This window comes from Chanos chanos, chromosome 16 (genome assembly GCF_902362185.1).
Source record: "Chanos chanos chromosome 16, fChaCha1.1, whole genome shotgun sequence".
NCBI classification, from domain to species: Eukaryota; Metazoa; Chordata; class Actinopteri; order Gonorynchiformes; family Chanidae; genus Chanos; species Chanos chanos.
The window spans coordinates 5,587,955-5,604,527 of record NC_044510.1 but is presented as its reverse complement, the minus strand read 5'-3'; the positions used below and the strand labels follow the sequence as shown (position 1 = coordinate 5,604,527).

Below are 16,573 nucleotides of genomic sequence, written 5' to 3'. Positions count from 1 at the left end.
CTGCAAAAAATACAGAACATGGTGAGAGTCAATGGAGGTGAATGTTACACTAACACAACCTACAAGCTTTTGGAAACATATAAGCAAAAAGAAGCAGAGCTTCAAAATAAAATCATGAAAGCTGAGAAGGAAATACAGATGAAAGAGGCTGAGTATAAGAGGAAGTTAGGAGGAGTGCTAGTGGCTTCAGTGCTGAGACAGATGAAAATGGAGTTGGCGGTACTGCAGTATCAGAAAAACCAAGCAATGGCTCAAAAAGAGGAATGGTTAAGGAGAAACCTAGAGAAAAAGTCAGGCTGTATCATTGCGTGATGTGTTTATCCACATGTGTATTTTTCTCTTGATGTTTTTGGATTTTCATTTGCTCAGGTACCAGCACATGTACAAACATGTTGTTTCAGTTCTAGCATTCATTATTATAATCATTTAAAACCTTGCAATAATTTCTGTGATGCTGAGTATGAGAATAATATAATTTGCCCCATTTTGCTAATGAAGTGACAGGGCAGGTATCAAAACCGGCATTACTACTATCAACTGCTTTTTGTATTCTAAATTTACGTAGCATCCAGTGTACATTATACATGGTTCTATTTCTGAATCCAGGATCCATGGATTAATGAACAGAATTTTGATTTATTACCTCTTCTAGAATTTTCTATCTGTTTTAGTGATATATGTCACAAAGATTGGACAACTGACTGTATTAACTGATTTTTTATTCAAAATACTGTTGCTTGTTCAAGTAAATATGTACATATGTAGACATGTCTGCATGCAACTGTAACACAACCTTATAGTTCGCAATTCTCATTCCATCATGTCTGCACTGGGGTGACACATGGGCTTGGGCTGTTGCTATTCTGAAAGCTTTCTGTACCGGCATGTTTTTTTTATGCAATTATGAAATGAACTAGTAAAGTGACATTTTAAAATGACAACATGCCTTGACAAAGACTAGCGAGGCAGTGGACTTGTGTCTAAATGATTATTGAAGATTCCAAAGTGATAAGTGGTAAATACCAGTAAGAGGGCCTCCCTTGAGGATTTTTTTGGCTGTTCCTGCTTACAGAACCATAAGACTGTGAAATATACATTTATATTGCACATCTTTGTGATAAAAATCTTTATAGCTCTAAGGTGTGGATATTCACTGGGCTTTTCAAACAATAAAAATGCTCAGCTAGGGGCTGGATATTGATTCTTCCATTTCAAAACACCTTAATCTATTCTTGCTAGATGTTTTGGCATGTGTATGATAAGTTATGCTCATTGTCAGCATATCTGTTCTGTTCCTTTGTGTTTCCTGTAATGTTTCATGACATCCCGTGGGTAGATGACACCCTAATTACTCGCTCCACCTATGGTCGCGTGTGATTGGGCTTTCAGCCCTACAAAAAGGGCATAGTTTCGGTTTATCAGAAGCTGTATTGGTGCCACGTCACACCACACCTCAAACTCGTTGCCACAGTCGCTCTGCTTCCTGCAAACAATGCCTGGTTTGTGATTGACCCATTCACAACCGGTATTTGTATGTGGACTCTCTTTTGCTTTACGAGCCATAGCTTTCTTTTATTCTCCCCTCGTATATATCTCATTTCTATAATAAATACTTTAAAATATACCAAGGCTGGTCTCGCAGTGTTTTTTGCCATCTCACCTCCCTTTTGTTCACGCTCCTGACCCTAGACCAGGGCGTGACAAAATTGGGGGCTCGTCCGGGATAAAGACAAATCAGGGTTTGTCTTTTCTCCCTCTTCTGAAGGAAGTGTGCTAGTAAACGAGGAACTCTGGTAAGTTAGTGTGTCTCCAGCTGGGTCGTTGTAATCCTTCCAACAGAGCACTGTGTTATTGTTTTGTTTTGTTATTTTGCCTGTTTTGCTTTTGAACTAGTTGGCTTCAGTAGGAAGCCAGCTCATATGACGTTCAGTGCTTAAAGAGGTCTTCAGTTGGTAAGCTTTCGAAGACAAGCTAGGCTTATTTAGCTGTTTGGATAGGCAGTTAGGATCCAGAGTTTCTCGTGTCTAAGTTAACTGGTTTTGAAGTTACAGTGTTGCTCTTTCATATTTTTTTCCCTCTTTTTTTCATTTTTGTTTTTGGACATAGCACTTTTTCGGTTAGTCACCAAGGCTGCTTTAGTTTGGTCGGCTCAGTTTGAATGAATCTAATACAGCTTATGCTATACTTATTTGCAGCCCCCCCCCTGTACAGCACTTTGTATAACTTACCTATTTTGCTGTGCTTGTGGAATTCTTTGCCTCCGATAAGTAGCCCATTAGACAGGCTAAAAGAAACATCGTTTCGAGTTTGGGCGATGCTGGCTGTGTGTAGGTTTTAAACATGCCTTTGTTTTGGCTTGGTTAGAGCAAGAAGAACGAGAGATTGAATGCATATGGGAATTTCAACACAAACAGGAACGCGAAAAGCATGACTTTGCATTGAAAAAAAAAGAGATGGAATTGGCTTTAAAGAAGGTTACCATCTCCCCGAGCGTCCCTCCAGCTTTTCCGCTCTATAGTTCAGTGTCTGCCTCTCCTGTTGGTTCTCCCCCTGCTCCGATGACTGCTCCCTTAGTTGCTCCTCCAACTGCTCCTCCAACAGCTCTGCCTTCTTAGTTACCTCCGTTACAACAACCATTTGATGTGGGCCAGAATATTCAAATGGTTCTGCCATTTAATGACCAAGAAGTTGAAAAATACTTCAGCAGTTTTGAACGACTAGCCATAACTCTGAAATGGCCTGCTTAGGTCTGGTCGAACCCTAACCCTAACCCTAACCGTAGCCCACCAGCAAAGATTCTGCGGCCTCAGAAAGAGTGATAGGATGACCTATGTTGAATGCATGAGAGAGAAGGAGAGTGCGTTTGATAGATGGTGCACATCACAGCGAGTCCAAACAAAAGAACAGATTCAAGAATTCGTATTGCTGGTAGAGTTTAAACACTGCATTCCAGAGTCCGGAGTGACTTATTTAACTGACCAGAAAGTAACAACAATAGCACAGGCTGCAATGTGTGCTGATGAATTCATGTTAACGTATAAAAATGCCTTTGTTTCGTCCTCTCCTTGTCATGATCCAGCTCTGCCTTCCAGCCCGAGGCAAAGCCAGAGAAATTTGAGAAGTTTGAGAAGCCAACTTGAACCTCGCAAATGTTATCATTGTCACAAGGTAGGTCATCTAATCACTGTTTGCCCTGCTTTTAAAAGAAAAATCAGTCTCCGAAAAGACCGACACCTAAAAGTGTTGGATTTGTGCGTGCTTCGAGTTCTGATAAATCTGACAGTGACATTGATTTGGTTTATGATCCGTTCATTTTAAAAGGATTGGTCTGAGTCACTGGCAGTGAAGGGGACCTATATATTAAAATGTTATAAGACACTGGTGCTCCACAATCTTTTATTCTTGCCTCCACTCTTCCATTTTCAGATGAAACTTACTGTGGCCCTGATGTGTTGGTGCAAGGAATTGGGTTGGAAATGACAAAAGTTCCATTACACACTGTACATATGATTAGTGAGTTGGTCTCTGGTTTTGTCAAAGTGGCCATTGATCCACAGCTACCTGTAAAAGGCATTTCTTTTATATTGGGAGACAAGTTAGCTGGCGGAAAAGTTCTTCCTCTTCCAGAGGTAATTCTGAATCGGTTGTCCAAGTCATCAAGCATTGATTTGGACTTTAATCTCATTCAGGTGTTTCCAGCGTGGGTGGTTACCAGGGCCTAAGCATGCAAGTTGGGTCAGTCTGTTGATTTGTCCAACACGTTTATGTCTTTCAAGAATTCGCCCGACTCATCTCCATCCCACTAATCCGCGAGCAACGAGTCGCTGTCCATGTCTAATGATGTTGAACATGTCGACTCAAATTTGACACTTTTCATTGATAAAGTGCTGATCGGGCATGAACAGGAAAGAGATCCATCTCTGGCCAGGTGTTGCGCTGCAGCTACAGGAAAGGGAGATGTAGTAAGTAGGTCGGTTGAATATTATTGGAAAGGTGGTTTGTTAATCCGAAAGTGGACCCCGCCAAAGAGCAGAGATTTTGTCTGGAATACAGTTTACCAATTGGTTGTTCCTGCTAAATTTAGGTTGCAAGTTCTAAGTGTAGGGCATGACCATGACTTTGCAGGTCATCTGGGGATAAAGAAAACCTACCATCCCATCTTAAGATATTTCTTTTGGCCTGGTCTGAAGTCGGATGTGGTGAAGCGTTGTCATTCATGCCACCGTTGCCATAAAGCAGGAAAACCTAACCCGGTTATTCCCCGTGCTCCACTTCGTCCGATTCCCATTACTAGCGAACCGCTCAAGCACATTGCATAGGACCTTTGCCAAAGACTAAATCTGAGCATTGTTTTCTGCTAACTATGATGTGTGCTGGTTTTGATCGGTTTCTCTCAGTTTTGCCTTAAGCTCCAACTGTCTATTTTTTTCCATCTCTTAAACTTAGCCTCTTTCATCTGTATTTCCCTCTCAACATTCATGATTTTAATTTGAAACTCTTCTTCTTTCTTATAGATTTCTGAAAGTTTGTAAGTTGTGTCAGTGTAGCATTCACCTCCACTGAGTTTCACAATGCGCAGTTTTATTTGCAGAAGTGTCAGCACCTGAGTATGATTGCTTTGGTCTCTATTGCTGAGCAAATAGAAGCATTTTCCATACTTATCAACAAATTTCTTCAGTTTGTCTTTTGAATTTTTAAGATAGTCATCAATACTTCCACTCTCTAGATCATCTCCATGAGTGGACTAAATCATCCTGTATTTAGTGCCTGATGCCCAAAAGACTGTATCCTGTATCTTCTGGACAGCCTGGTTCTCTTCACTGGTAAACTGACAATAGCCACCATGAGCAGGAAGACATGAGGCCCTGGATATCATATCAATGCACTTGATTGTTTCGTGTGTGTTCTCTGCCTCAGGTAGATCTGTATCACACCACCCAGGAGTATCTACCACAGTCACCTTCATCCCATTCACCATTCCTTCGGACCAGGATCATGCAGAGACCTTTAGAGGGGCAGGTGCTCAAATTTAAAAAGTGGCACATGGATCAGGATGTTCGCAAACAACTACAGTGTAACCTGCCAAACTATAGCGACCTATATTCAAAGAGAATGCAACATGGAACGTTGGGATTCTTGCTGCTTTCCAGTTGTCTGGGACTGTAAGGCAGTGGAGGGCATTCACAATTTCCCATGTGGAATTATCCTCTCTTTTAAATCGTCTCTGAAGTTCTTGTGTCATTGTGTCCAAAAAAACATGGTACACTTTAGCTCAGTAGTACTCTTGCAAAGTTGGGAAAGTATGGTCAGCAGCAACTGATGTCACATCAACTTGTCCAGGGACTTCAGGTGGGGCATCCAGGCTCACTGATGCTGCCTTCTCTGTCGCCTGTTTGAAAATTTCCTCAAACTCTTCCCTTGTTCCGCTGTGGGCTAGCTTCTGCAGAACTCCATCTACAACTTTGTAGGCTACAGCCAGGTCCATATCTTTCTGCTGCAATGCATGCAGTTACCTGAAAGATTGGACAGGTGATCTCCAGACACAAGATGCTCTTGAGAAGAATCATTGCATCACCCACTGAGGAGTGTCATTTTGATGAGTGCAAAGTGCAAAGTGCAAAGTGCAAAGTTTTCAACTACATTTAAACAAACTGACAAAATAGATGTTTGACTTTGCACCTTCTACCAACACCAGATTAAGGCAATGTGCCTGACAGCTCACATACACGGCCTTTGGATTTTGTTTGAAAATTCTTTACTGAAGTCCCTTGCAGCGCCCACTCATCTTTGCAGCCCCATCATAACCTTGACCCTGGATGTTATCTACTTCTAGGTTATTTTCTTCCAGTGGAGCCATTACTAAATTTTCTACATTTTTACTAAAGAGCATCTCCACTTGTTGAATGCACATTGCACTCCTGAATGAAGCGCTCCTTGATTTTCATCTCGTGTACATATCAGACAACAAAAGAAACCGGTTAATTGTGTGAAACATCTGTGGTTCATCCATGAGTATGGAAAAGATTTTGCTCTCTTGAATTTCTGTTTGGATGACACTGACATGGCCAAAGCTTTGATTAAATCATTCTGGATTCTGTTTGATAGCAGTGAAACAAGTGGTCTTTTATGAGTTCCCTGTTGCTTCTCTTTCATGGCATCAAGGTGTTATTTAATAAAACTGTCACACTTGCCGAACAACTCCACCACTCTATATTAATAATAATAATAATAATAATAATAATAATAATAATAATAATAATAATACTTTATTTGTATAGCACTTTTCTTACAAAGAATGTAGCTCAAAGTGCTTTTACACTTCAGCAGAAAGAAAATAACAATAATAATGATAATAATAAAAAGTAATAAAATAAATAAAATAAGTAAAATAGTACTAAGTAGACCACACAATTAGAAAAATGAGGATAAACCACATAACTCAAGGGGCATACAACAGGGAAGATAATCAAAATTAATGAATAAATCTGTTTAGAGTAAAATAATTAAAAGAATAGGTCAAATGAAATAAAAAAAAATTTAAAAAATGAAATGAAATTTAAAAAAAAAATGAGGAATGGATAAAATGAATAAAAACCATTAAAACAAAAAGAGAAAAACAAAAGAGAAAATTGCTAATAAAAGGTAAAAGGTAAAAAGGTATGTTTTTAGTTGCTATTTAAAACTGTCCACTTAGCCTTACTCTAATACTTCTTGATAGAGTGTTCCACAGTTTAGGTGCATAGTGGATAAAAGCAGCTTCCCCAGTTTTATCTTTGGGGACTTTTGGAATGTTTAAAAGACCTGCCATAGAGGACCTAAGGGCTCGTGAAGGAACATAAAGAGAATCAGTAATGTAAGAGGGTGCTAAACTATTAAGAGCTTTGTATACAAGTAGAAGGACTTTAAAATCAATTCTAAAAGATACAGGGAGCCAATGCAGCGTGGCTAAAACAGGAGTAATATGCTCTCTCTTCTTTGTTTTTGTTAAAAGTCTAGCAGCAGAGTTCTGAATTAGCTGTAGATTCGCAATTGACTTTTTTGGAAGACCAATAAAAAGAGCATTACAGTAGCCTAGTCTACTTGAAATAAAAGCATGAATGAGCTTCTCAGCATCCTATTGAGTTAAAATGGGCGTACTCTGGCAATATTTCTTAGGTGGAAGAAGGCTGCTTTGGTTACCTTGCTTATGTGGGGTTTAAAACTTAAATCTGAGTCTAAAATTACACCCAGGCTTATGACTTCCAGTTTGTTTTGATGGCCTAAGTGTCTTAGTCTGGTAGAAAGTGCGTCTCTCCTGGGTTTGGGGCCAGGTAATAGTATTTCAGTCTTGTCCTCGTTTACTCATCCTGTCAGTACTCCCACCTGAACTCTGTGTTTTTGTCTCCCCCTGTCTGTCAGTGTTTGACACTTGTGGTATTGTTTTTGTTTTCATCACCATGTGCTCTGGGTTGTTATCACTCACACCTGCTCCTAGTTCCCTCACTGCCCTCTGCCTATTTAGCTCTGCCAGTTTTTCACCGTTGTTTGTCAGTTCGTCTCACCATATTCTTCATTTCGTTCTTGCCTGTTGCGCTGAGAGTTTGGTATGGTTTTGACTGACTTTTGCCTGTACCCTGCGTTTGACTTTTGCCTGCCTCTGGATCTTGTCTTTGCCTGCTGTTTTGGATTGTCTGCCTGTTTTCAATTGCTCTCCTGGTCACGAACTCTGCTTGTGTCTTGGATTCCGACTTCTGCCTCCTGTCTTTTGACTATTGCCTAATAAACCTGATTTTGCTGGATCTGCATCTGAGTCCTTGCCTGTTCCCTGACACATCCATTGAGTGATTACTGACAGGCAGGTGATCAAGGAGCATAACGCATTTATGTCATTTGGCTCAATGGAAATGTATAGTTGTGTTATCAGCATAGCTATGGAAGTTGACATTGTGTTCCCTAATATTACCTAGCAGTAGCATGCATAATGAAAAAAGAAGGGGACCAAGACAGCTTCCTTGTGCAACACCAGAAGATATGTTATGTTTCTTTGACACACAACCTCCAAGACTAACGTAAAATTGTCTCCTTGAAATGTATGTTCGGAACCAGTTCAAGTTCAAGTTCAAGTTCAAGTTCAAGTTTATTTAGAGCCCAATATCACTGTTTACAGTCTCAAGGGGCTTTACAGGCCACAACAGTCAAATCAAAATATGACGGCACCCCCTGACTTAATCCTCAGTTCAGAACACATGCAGAGAGACCAACCCAGTTTTCTAGACGGTTGACCACAGCATTTTAATCAATCGTGTCAAATGCAGTGAGACCTTGTTTGCAGCAACACCGAGTTTAGATGAAGGCCTTCTCATGTTTTATGTTGAACTTTAATACATAAGCAGGACCAGTTGGGTATTGTAAGTTAACTAGGTTAGAGAATGGCCCCTCTTTGGCTTTAGTCCCCATCTCCTGAGCTTCTGTTCCCTGCACACTTTCTGTGGGCTGTGGGTTAGTGTCTCCTCATTTGCTGTTCCCTGCATATTTTCTATGGGCTGTTCCTTTTTGATACAGTATCTAAACTTACCCAGAATCACCCCTCCCCAATCTAGCCCTTTTACTGCAAACGATTTTGTTGATTTTTTTCTCGCAAACAATAGACTTAATTTGTCGTAATATTCAAATTAATTGATCAAATCAGACTGCCTGCACGCTCTCCGTCAGTGTACCTGAGATTAATCGTGATGTGCACCCTTTAACTGAATTTAAATACATTTTACCCCTAAACCCCAATATGCTGACATCCACCACTGTGACAGCAGGATGTCTTGTGTCCTGGAAGCAGGGAGGGGGAATAGTAAGCCGATGGTAGACAAACACTAGGAGACAGAGGTACATTAGAATATGCAGTGACTGTTCACAGGTAACACCAGATGTGTATTGCTCACTCCTATGATTCAACCAGCTTTCAGGAACAAATGGCCTTACAATATCAACACCTGTTATAATAATGAGGACAGCTGCTGATAGAACGCTGAAAATGTGAAGGTAAACAATATGGCCAAAGCCTTAGAGTATGAATCTGGTCATTTGATATGTTAATTTGATATGCCAAATGAAACTTTTATACTAGTAAGATATGCTGACGGTGGCTAAATGCAAATATTTGATGAAGCTGACAGGCATAAATGCTCGCTGATGGAGAAGACAAAGTAGGCTAAGAAACCAATGAGATCTCAATACACATAAATGTGGGCTCACTATTTGGCCAAGCAACAGGTCAGTTACCCTTTTTATCTAATGGGGTGTAATAGCTTATTAATGATTTATTAAGTGTTCACAACCTAATTAATGAATGGAAAATGTCAACACTTTGGAGCTTAATATCAGTTGTATAACAATAGGATAGGTTTTTATAAGGTTTTTATAAGAAACCTGGGATTATAGTATCTCTACTCCACTCTGGGAGCACAAAAGGCGACCCCAGGATCCTATCTCCATCCTAAGGTCCTCAGATGTGTTAATTCACCATACATGCAAATTTACATAAGGCCAGTAACTTCTTTGTTCTGGATGGGTATTTAAAGGAAAGAGTCAAAGTGGTGTATGAAGCTTTTTCTGTAAACAGAACTCCCACGCATATTTTTGTGTGTCGTCACTCTTGCCAGGTATGATAAATCTTTAACTCTTGGTTTTACTTTGTATTATTATCACTTGCATTAAATCTTTATGCTTTTGTTTCTAATTTGGACTAGTGTTTTGTGGTTTGAATATTTCATTAGATTTATACAGTAAATTGTTTATTCCTGGCATTATAATAAATTCTTAACTGCTAATCTGTAGTATTGCCTCTTCAAGTTACTAATTCCAGTCGTTACAAGGAGTTTGAGTATTAGGCAACAGGTAAGCAGGACTAATTCTAGATCATAGCAGAGTTGGGTGATAAACACACAAGCTGTCCATATTAGACCAATCACTTTAGTTATATTGAAAAGGTTATTCCCTTACTCACTGAACTAAACAGACTGCTGGCAGGTTGCAGAAATGCAGATAAGTCCTTGGCGAATAAGTAGTAAATTCACAAGGCGGCATAACATTATTAGTAATCACTTTGATCAGTTTTAGCCAATAAGTAATACTAAATGTAGTCACATTAGTTAAAAGGTTTTCAAACATACCGGCCAGGATGCCAGCTTGGAAAACGAATGAATGAACATTTATGGTACCTTGTGTCAGCTTCCATAGTGGTTTTAACAGTTGAATAAGTGACTTTTCAGGATGTACTCACAATTAAATAATCTGGATAACAGTTCAAGAAAGCTTAGATCCAATATACAGATGTATAAAACATGGCATATAAAGTGCTGGATTGTAGTCCATGGGTAATGTGCATTTCACCAGTATTTTGAAAACCTTTTTATCAAACATGATTCAGCTTACAAGTAAAAATCAGTTTCCTGTTTATTTTTATTTTAAAAAAAATTCAAGAATGAAAATGAATACACTTTCTACTGGACACGCTCATACATGGTAATACTCCAAACTGGTGACGACGCAGACACAGGTCAGCCAAACTTTACCTTCAGGGCTGGGACTCTGTCATACAAGTTAACACTTAAACCTTTTAAGGTGCATTATCGAGTCTAAGTGCTTACAGCAGAAGTCTTGGACTGCAGACAGTCAGACCAAACAAGGTTATAATTGAACGGAGAGTACTGGTTACATACAGTATCAACTGTAAATATCCAGACTTACATTCTATTGTACCCATGCCCTTCATGACTTGCAGCAAAAATACAGGTTGACATCAACTCCTCATAGGCCTTCTCCAGTCATCTCTTCTCACCCACCCCCAAATCACCACATGTAGGAGCGGCAGGCCCAGGAACATTGCTAAGAATCTTCATGTAATGGAGCAATATGACCACGCTGAGTCAGGCTGGCGCCCTCTGCTGGTAGTAAACTCACACTGCTCTGACACCACATCAGAAGGGCAAACAACAACAAAATGGGGTGCAACCAGCTAGAGAACATGTATGGAAAAAAGTAAGAAAAAAAAAAAACAACTCAGCCAGTTTTTCAGGCAGAGGACAATTTATCAAAAGGAATTTCGAGAACATACCAATGACTAACATGTTTACCACCACATGGCTGAAACAGGCATGCTGATTGGCTAACAAGAGGCAGTAAGACCCATCACAGTGGGTTTTAATAAACAAACAAAAAAAAAATTGGTTTTAAAAATGGAGGGACAAGGAGAACGCATTGCCTGACAGATGTGCAATGAGGTCAAAGTGACTGAAAATAAACACTATTTACAGAGATCAATCAGCGTGTGTGTGCGCGCATGTGAATGAGTATGTGTGTGTATATCTTTAGACATGCGTGTCCTCTTAACTTTATCATCAGGTGCTCTCTCAGGTTATGGAGTTGGGGGAACAGCTTAAATGGGTAAAACAGATGCATTCTGAGAAACTATTGCACAATAAAATCCCTCACGTCAAGTCCCCTCTCGCGTATTCTTTTGCGCACAAACCCAAAACGTCCGAATAAAAAAAAAAAAACGATTCGCAAAAACTTTCCAATGCTCCCTCATTGACAACAGCGAATTTCACCAAAAAAAAAATGAACACATAGTTCTCTAAAAGTTATGGTTATGAGTTCTCGTCACAGTACAGAATGAGGTCACAGACACACACACACACAGACACTGATCTCTCTCCAGTTACCCTTGACAACACACACACAAAAAAAAAAAAACAAAGAAACACTTGAGGGCTTTAGCGCATCCTGTACTCTGAAGACTTGGACATCTCGCACAGCTGACCCTTGAAGTCGATATCTACGGTGAAGTCCAGGTCTCTCTGTAAAGATGGAGAGGAGAGAGGGGAAAAACAAGCATTAGCTTAGCAACCAACGGCGTAACTGCAGGATGACCCAGTGTAACAGCAACATGTAAGGATGGCAAAAAGAAGCTGGTCTTACGTTGTTCTTCACATTGGGTTTCATACTGATGGTGCCAAAGATCTCTTCCCCGGTCTTCACCGTCAGGTAATCATCCAGGTAAAATACTGTCTGCTTCCAATGAGTGTAAGGAGACTCAGGACCTGAGAATAAAAAAAAAAAAAAAAAACACATTGGAATATAATTAAGCAAGGCAAACGCCATAAACATACCTGCTGCTCTGAGAGACTCATCTCTCACAAACCACTACAAAACACTGTACAAGTCAAACACAAACAGAGAGGAGCCCAGCTTCATTAACCAATGACACAGACACAGCAGAGAGATAAGCTGTGACTCACTGGTGGAGAAGCCTGTTCTCTTGTGGCAGCGGGTGAACTCGATGTTGAAGTAGGTGACGAGGGCGTGGATGTAGTCGTTCCTCTTCACCTGCAGGCAGAAGGGGGACGTGAAGGACAGGTCCTCGATCTTCACAGTGTAGATGTCCACCTCCTGGTGATGAAAGGTAAAACATCTGTTAGGACACAACCACTTGACGTTCGCTCCTGGGATTCTTACTTCAGTGGCATCTGTGACATCACTGGACCTCACAGTAATATCACAAAAATAAATAAACTCAGTTACCATTTCACTATTTCATGTCACAATACATAGAGTGGAGGAAATTGTCATCCTGGAGCTTCCTGAGCTTTCTAGATCTACAAAAAAAGGCCTTCTGGAACAAAAGTTAATCCTATTCGTGGTTTGAGTAAAGTGACTGAATGTAACCATGAGCAGATTCTGTTGCTTCTATTAGTGACGGATATTTTTTAGAGCCGCTGAAACCCCTGTCCTCTCTCTGTGAGACAGAGTCATTCATTCTGTCTTTCCCCACAGTGACAGCCTTTAAAATGGCCTTTCGTAACTTCACTAATTCCCTTATAGAGAAGACAAAGAGAGGAGTTTGCTATAACTCATCTCCAAACTCATGAGTTTGCTAAACCCACCACATTTATTCATCGATGACCAAAATCTGGTGGAGCCATTAGTCCACATAAGAGGTGCCCAAATCCAGTCTTCACCTCCAAATTAGATGCTGATTTTTTTTCCCATTAACCAGGAAAACCAGAAGTGTGCACTTTTCAGCTAACCAGAGAACCCTATTTAATTCATTGATAACAAAAGCAGTGAGATGCTGGCTCTCCAAGACTGGATTTGGGCACCTCTGGTTCAGGTTACTCATTCGTCTGCCATGATATACTTTGTTGACATTCAGCTGCAAAACAGCGACAGGTGCACTGAGGATATAAGAGGACAGGATTCACCTTAATTAAACAGGCAGTGCTGACCAGCTGTTTGGGATCAACCACATCCACCAAAGGCTCCTTGATGGCCACCTCCTTAATGCAGGACATGTCGAATCCATACACGTTCTCCCACCCTGAGAAAAGATGAGCGTTCACACAAACGACCAATCAGCCGCGAAGTGGGGATAGAGAGGCATAAACAAAACACTTAAGCTTTCCCCTTTGCATCCACAGCGGCATTTTTTCAAACTACAATTCCCATTAGGGTCACAGGTACTCACAGTGAATTTTATAGTCCTTGTACTGCCTGTCCTCGATGGCTGTGACATAGAGAGTAGCTCTGTCTGGGAATATCAAGCCATCTGGTTTCTAAGAGACGAAAAAGAATGCATTATAAATGGGGAGAAATAACACGGATCACCGCTCTATGTATTAAAAGGCAGATTTTCTGCCATGTGTGTAAGTCACAGTTAAGGGGATACAGAGGCCAACTGTCAATCTGATCAAATTCACCAAGACATAAGCACATCTTGTCACACGTCTGAGCACAAGCACACACAAAGACTTACCAGCCACTTGTCCCTGGCATAGATGACCGTGTTGAGCATTGACTCATAAAAGAGACAGTAGCCCATCCACTCTGAGATGATGATGTCCACACCATCCACAGGAAGCTCCACCTCTTCCACCTTACCCTTGATAATGGTAACAACTGGAGAGATGTGGGGTATGCGGTTAAAGGGGGGGCGGGGGGGTACCCTTGTCAAATGTTTCAGTTACAGGAGAAGCGCTTGAAACTATGCAGGTCATACCAAAGAATCCCCAAAAAGCAGTGTTCCAGAGAGATAAATAGTACAAATAGGTCAGATTAAAACTCATTTTTTGAGCTCTTAAATGACAAAAGAATCCTATGTAGACACAGATTTTCTATTTCCTATATTTAAACTTGGTTTTGGCAAGGAGAGAGAGACACACACACAAATTTTTTACAGTTAGCCATCTTGTAGAATTGTACTTTTGTAAGGAAAGAGAAAATTTTGAATTATTAAAGTGACTGTATTTGACATACACAGAAGGCCTATAACCGCCACAGGATAAAGGCAACGGTCATAATGTATGGATAGGACTGTGGCTTAAGGGTTCTGAAAAGTGCTTACTGTGATCCAGCTTGTTGGCCTTCACAATCTTCACAGCGTAGTCGGATATGCTGCTACACTCAATCTGGGGAATGAAGGTCCAACATAAACAGCCAGGCACTTGGCAACAGCACTGCACCGTCACTGATCCTCACATCAACAGGATAGGCTGGTTGCACAAACAAATGACTAAAATAATCTAATCCGTATGATTTACATTACGGGATCACCACAATCCACCTATAGCTCCGACTGATGTTACTCATATGAACCGTGGCACTGCCTTCATTATTACCATTACACAGCACAAAAATGTCCACACATCAATGTCTATGAATAGCTCAATACTTAAAAACTTCTATGCCTGAGTTAATCAAATTTTAGCATCAGTTTCTTAACCCAAGCACCAATCTTTTCAAAGCAGCGCATCCGCCAGTTGGTTGTTCTCTTTGAATAAATCTGAAGATGGCTGGAACTCAGACTCACCCCGATGACCTTCTTGGCCCCGGCCTTGGCGGCAAACATGCTGAGGATGCCGGTGCCACTGCCCACATCCAACACAACCTTGTCTTTGAACAAATGTTTGTTGTGGAACATGGAGTTCCTGTAAGTCAGCGTGCGGACCTCATCTTTCAGCATCTCCTGCGGGGTTGGAGAAGGAAAGAGACAGAAAAACATGGGGAAAAGGAGGGTAAATGAAAGCGTAAGTAACACAAACTAGTAATTGGATTAAATGAAACTGCTCTGCTGCTGAAAAAAAAAAAAGGTCATGAATCCAACCTTCTGTACTTAATGGAAAGAAGTGGGGAGGGGGGGCTAATCTCTCAGTTCTGTGCCTACCTCATGGATGCCAAAATGAGCATAGGAGTCAAAGTAATAGTCCTTGGAGGTCATGTCCTCTGCAGCAGGCTTAGCTGAGCTTTCTCCCTGGGAAACCTGAAAAACGGGAAGCGCACAGTGAACTAAACAATAACCATACATAAACCTTAATCTGGGCCAAACCAGTACACAGGGCCAAAGAGTTTTTAATTTTATTTACCTGTTTATTTATTTATTGGTAAAAATCTTTAATAGATTTACACTAAACATCAGTTCATCAACGCAAATGGAAAGAGATAACAAATTTACAGAGAATTTACATAGAGTGCATTACACAGGTAAGAGGACAAAGGGGACCAAATAAAAATTAAAGCCAGCACTTGGCATATGAAATTCGTAGACTTAACAGTAGAGCTTTCGTAGCCGCAACTTTTACTTCATGTCTTGTGAATAAATCAAAGCAGTGACCTAAAATTCCACTACTGACTTGGTATAACTCGGTACTTTTTGACGAGCACAAAGAACTAGCGCTGTGTAGCCTGGCCCCGGGAGCACATGGTGCTACAAGTGATGCTGTAACTGAGGCCTAATCTTACAGGTAAAGCCTCCTTAACGAGCTACCGGAAATTTAAAGAAGATATGAGATTGCAAACACAACCGTGTTTGGAATTTACTTCAGACTAACTATGAAATAATGATATACCCTATAGCCACTATAAGCAAGCCATGTTACGACACAGCAACTGCATCTTAAAATTTTAAGATTATAGCGGTACTGTTATCCATTTTTAGCATGGCAAACTAGTGAATAATTTTAGATGTTGAAATAACACGATAATATGGTAAAACAAAAGATGATCCATATGCCCACCTATACAAAAAAAAAAATGACATGCTAGCCAACTAGCATTAGCCAAGTAAGTTTGCCAGCTATCGATTTCATCAAAAACAAAATGTGGCGAATGGTATGTACCCAAAGCATTTCTACGACTGCGTTTTCTTAAACTGAAAGTGCACGACGTTTAACTTCGTATAGACTATTTACTGAAGACAGTGTACTATTTTTCAAACTAGCTTATTAGCTTATTGGCTAATCGACACGTGACGATAAATGAATGAATTGCTCTGTTGCTGGCTAGCTCAGTAAAATGGATGCTCTCAGTGTATGTCCCAACAAATGCGCAGTAAGTGAATTCCTTCCAATGTAGCAAGAGTAAACACAACAATATTAAATTGTTGGTTCATCCCTATTAAAAATGGCTTTGTCTTATGTAACTCTTGCCATTTCACACAGTTTAACTTAGTAACGTGTTGCTTAACATACCTCCATCCTATCGGTCGTCTCCGCCATTTCAACGAAAATCCTAATTTCACGCTGTGAAGGATGGATATAAAGCGATG

General features: G+C 40.4%; 1 protein-coding gene across 2 annotated transcripts; it reads right to left on the bottom strand.

The window, feature by feature from the left end:
* Positions 1-10,449: 10,449 nt before the first annotated feature.
* Positions 10,450-16,542, bottom strand: prmt1 (protein arginine methyltransferase 1). 2 transcript variants are annotated; one of them, XM_030793790.1, is made up of 10 exons: positions 16,497-16,542; positions 15,194-15,289; positions 14,840-14,995; positions 14,375-14,438; positions 13,787-13,929; positions 13,499-13,586; positions 13,236-13,351; positions 12,273-12,423; positions 11,953-12,074; positions 10,450-11,831 (listed from the first exon to the last, which is right to left on the bottom strand). In XM_030793790.1, exons 1-10 carry the CDS (start codon positions 16,521-16,523, stop codon positions 11,748-11,750), a joined length of 1,047 nt encoding a protein of 348 aa, XP_030649650.1. In that variant the 5' UTR covers positions 16,524-16,542; the 3' UTR covers positions 10,450-11,747. The 2 variants fall into 2 exon arrangements, with proteins under 2 accessions (XP_030649650.1, XP_030649651.1); XM_030793791.1 differs by having other exon boundaries at positions 15,194-15,280; positions 16,497-16,523.
* Positions 16,543-16,573: the final 31 nt, after the last annotated feature.

What these genes read in the sequence shown, in the direction of transcription:
- prmt1 (XM_030793790.1), bottom strand. Translation starts at nt 16,523, where the DNA reads ATGGCGGAGACGACCGATAGGATGGAG. An exon ending in GGGCCAAGAAGGTCATCGGG is followed by an intron (nt 14,439 to 14,839) that starts GTGAGTCTGAGT and finishes TTCATTCCCCAG; the next exon opens with ATTGAGTGTAGCAGCATATC. An exon ending in CAAGGACTATAAAATTCACT is followed by an intron (nt 13,352 to 13,498) that starts GTGAGTACCTGT and finishes ATCTTTTCTCAG; the next exon opens with GGTGGGAGAACGTGTATGGA.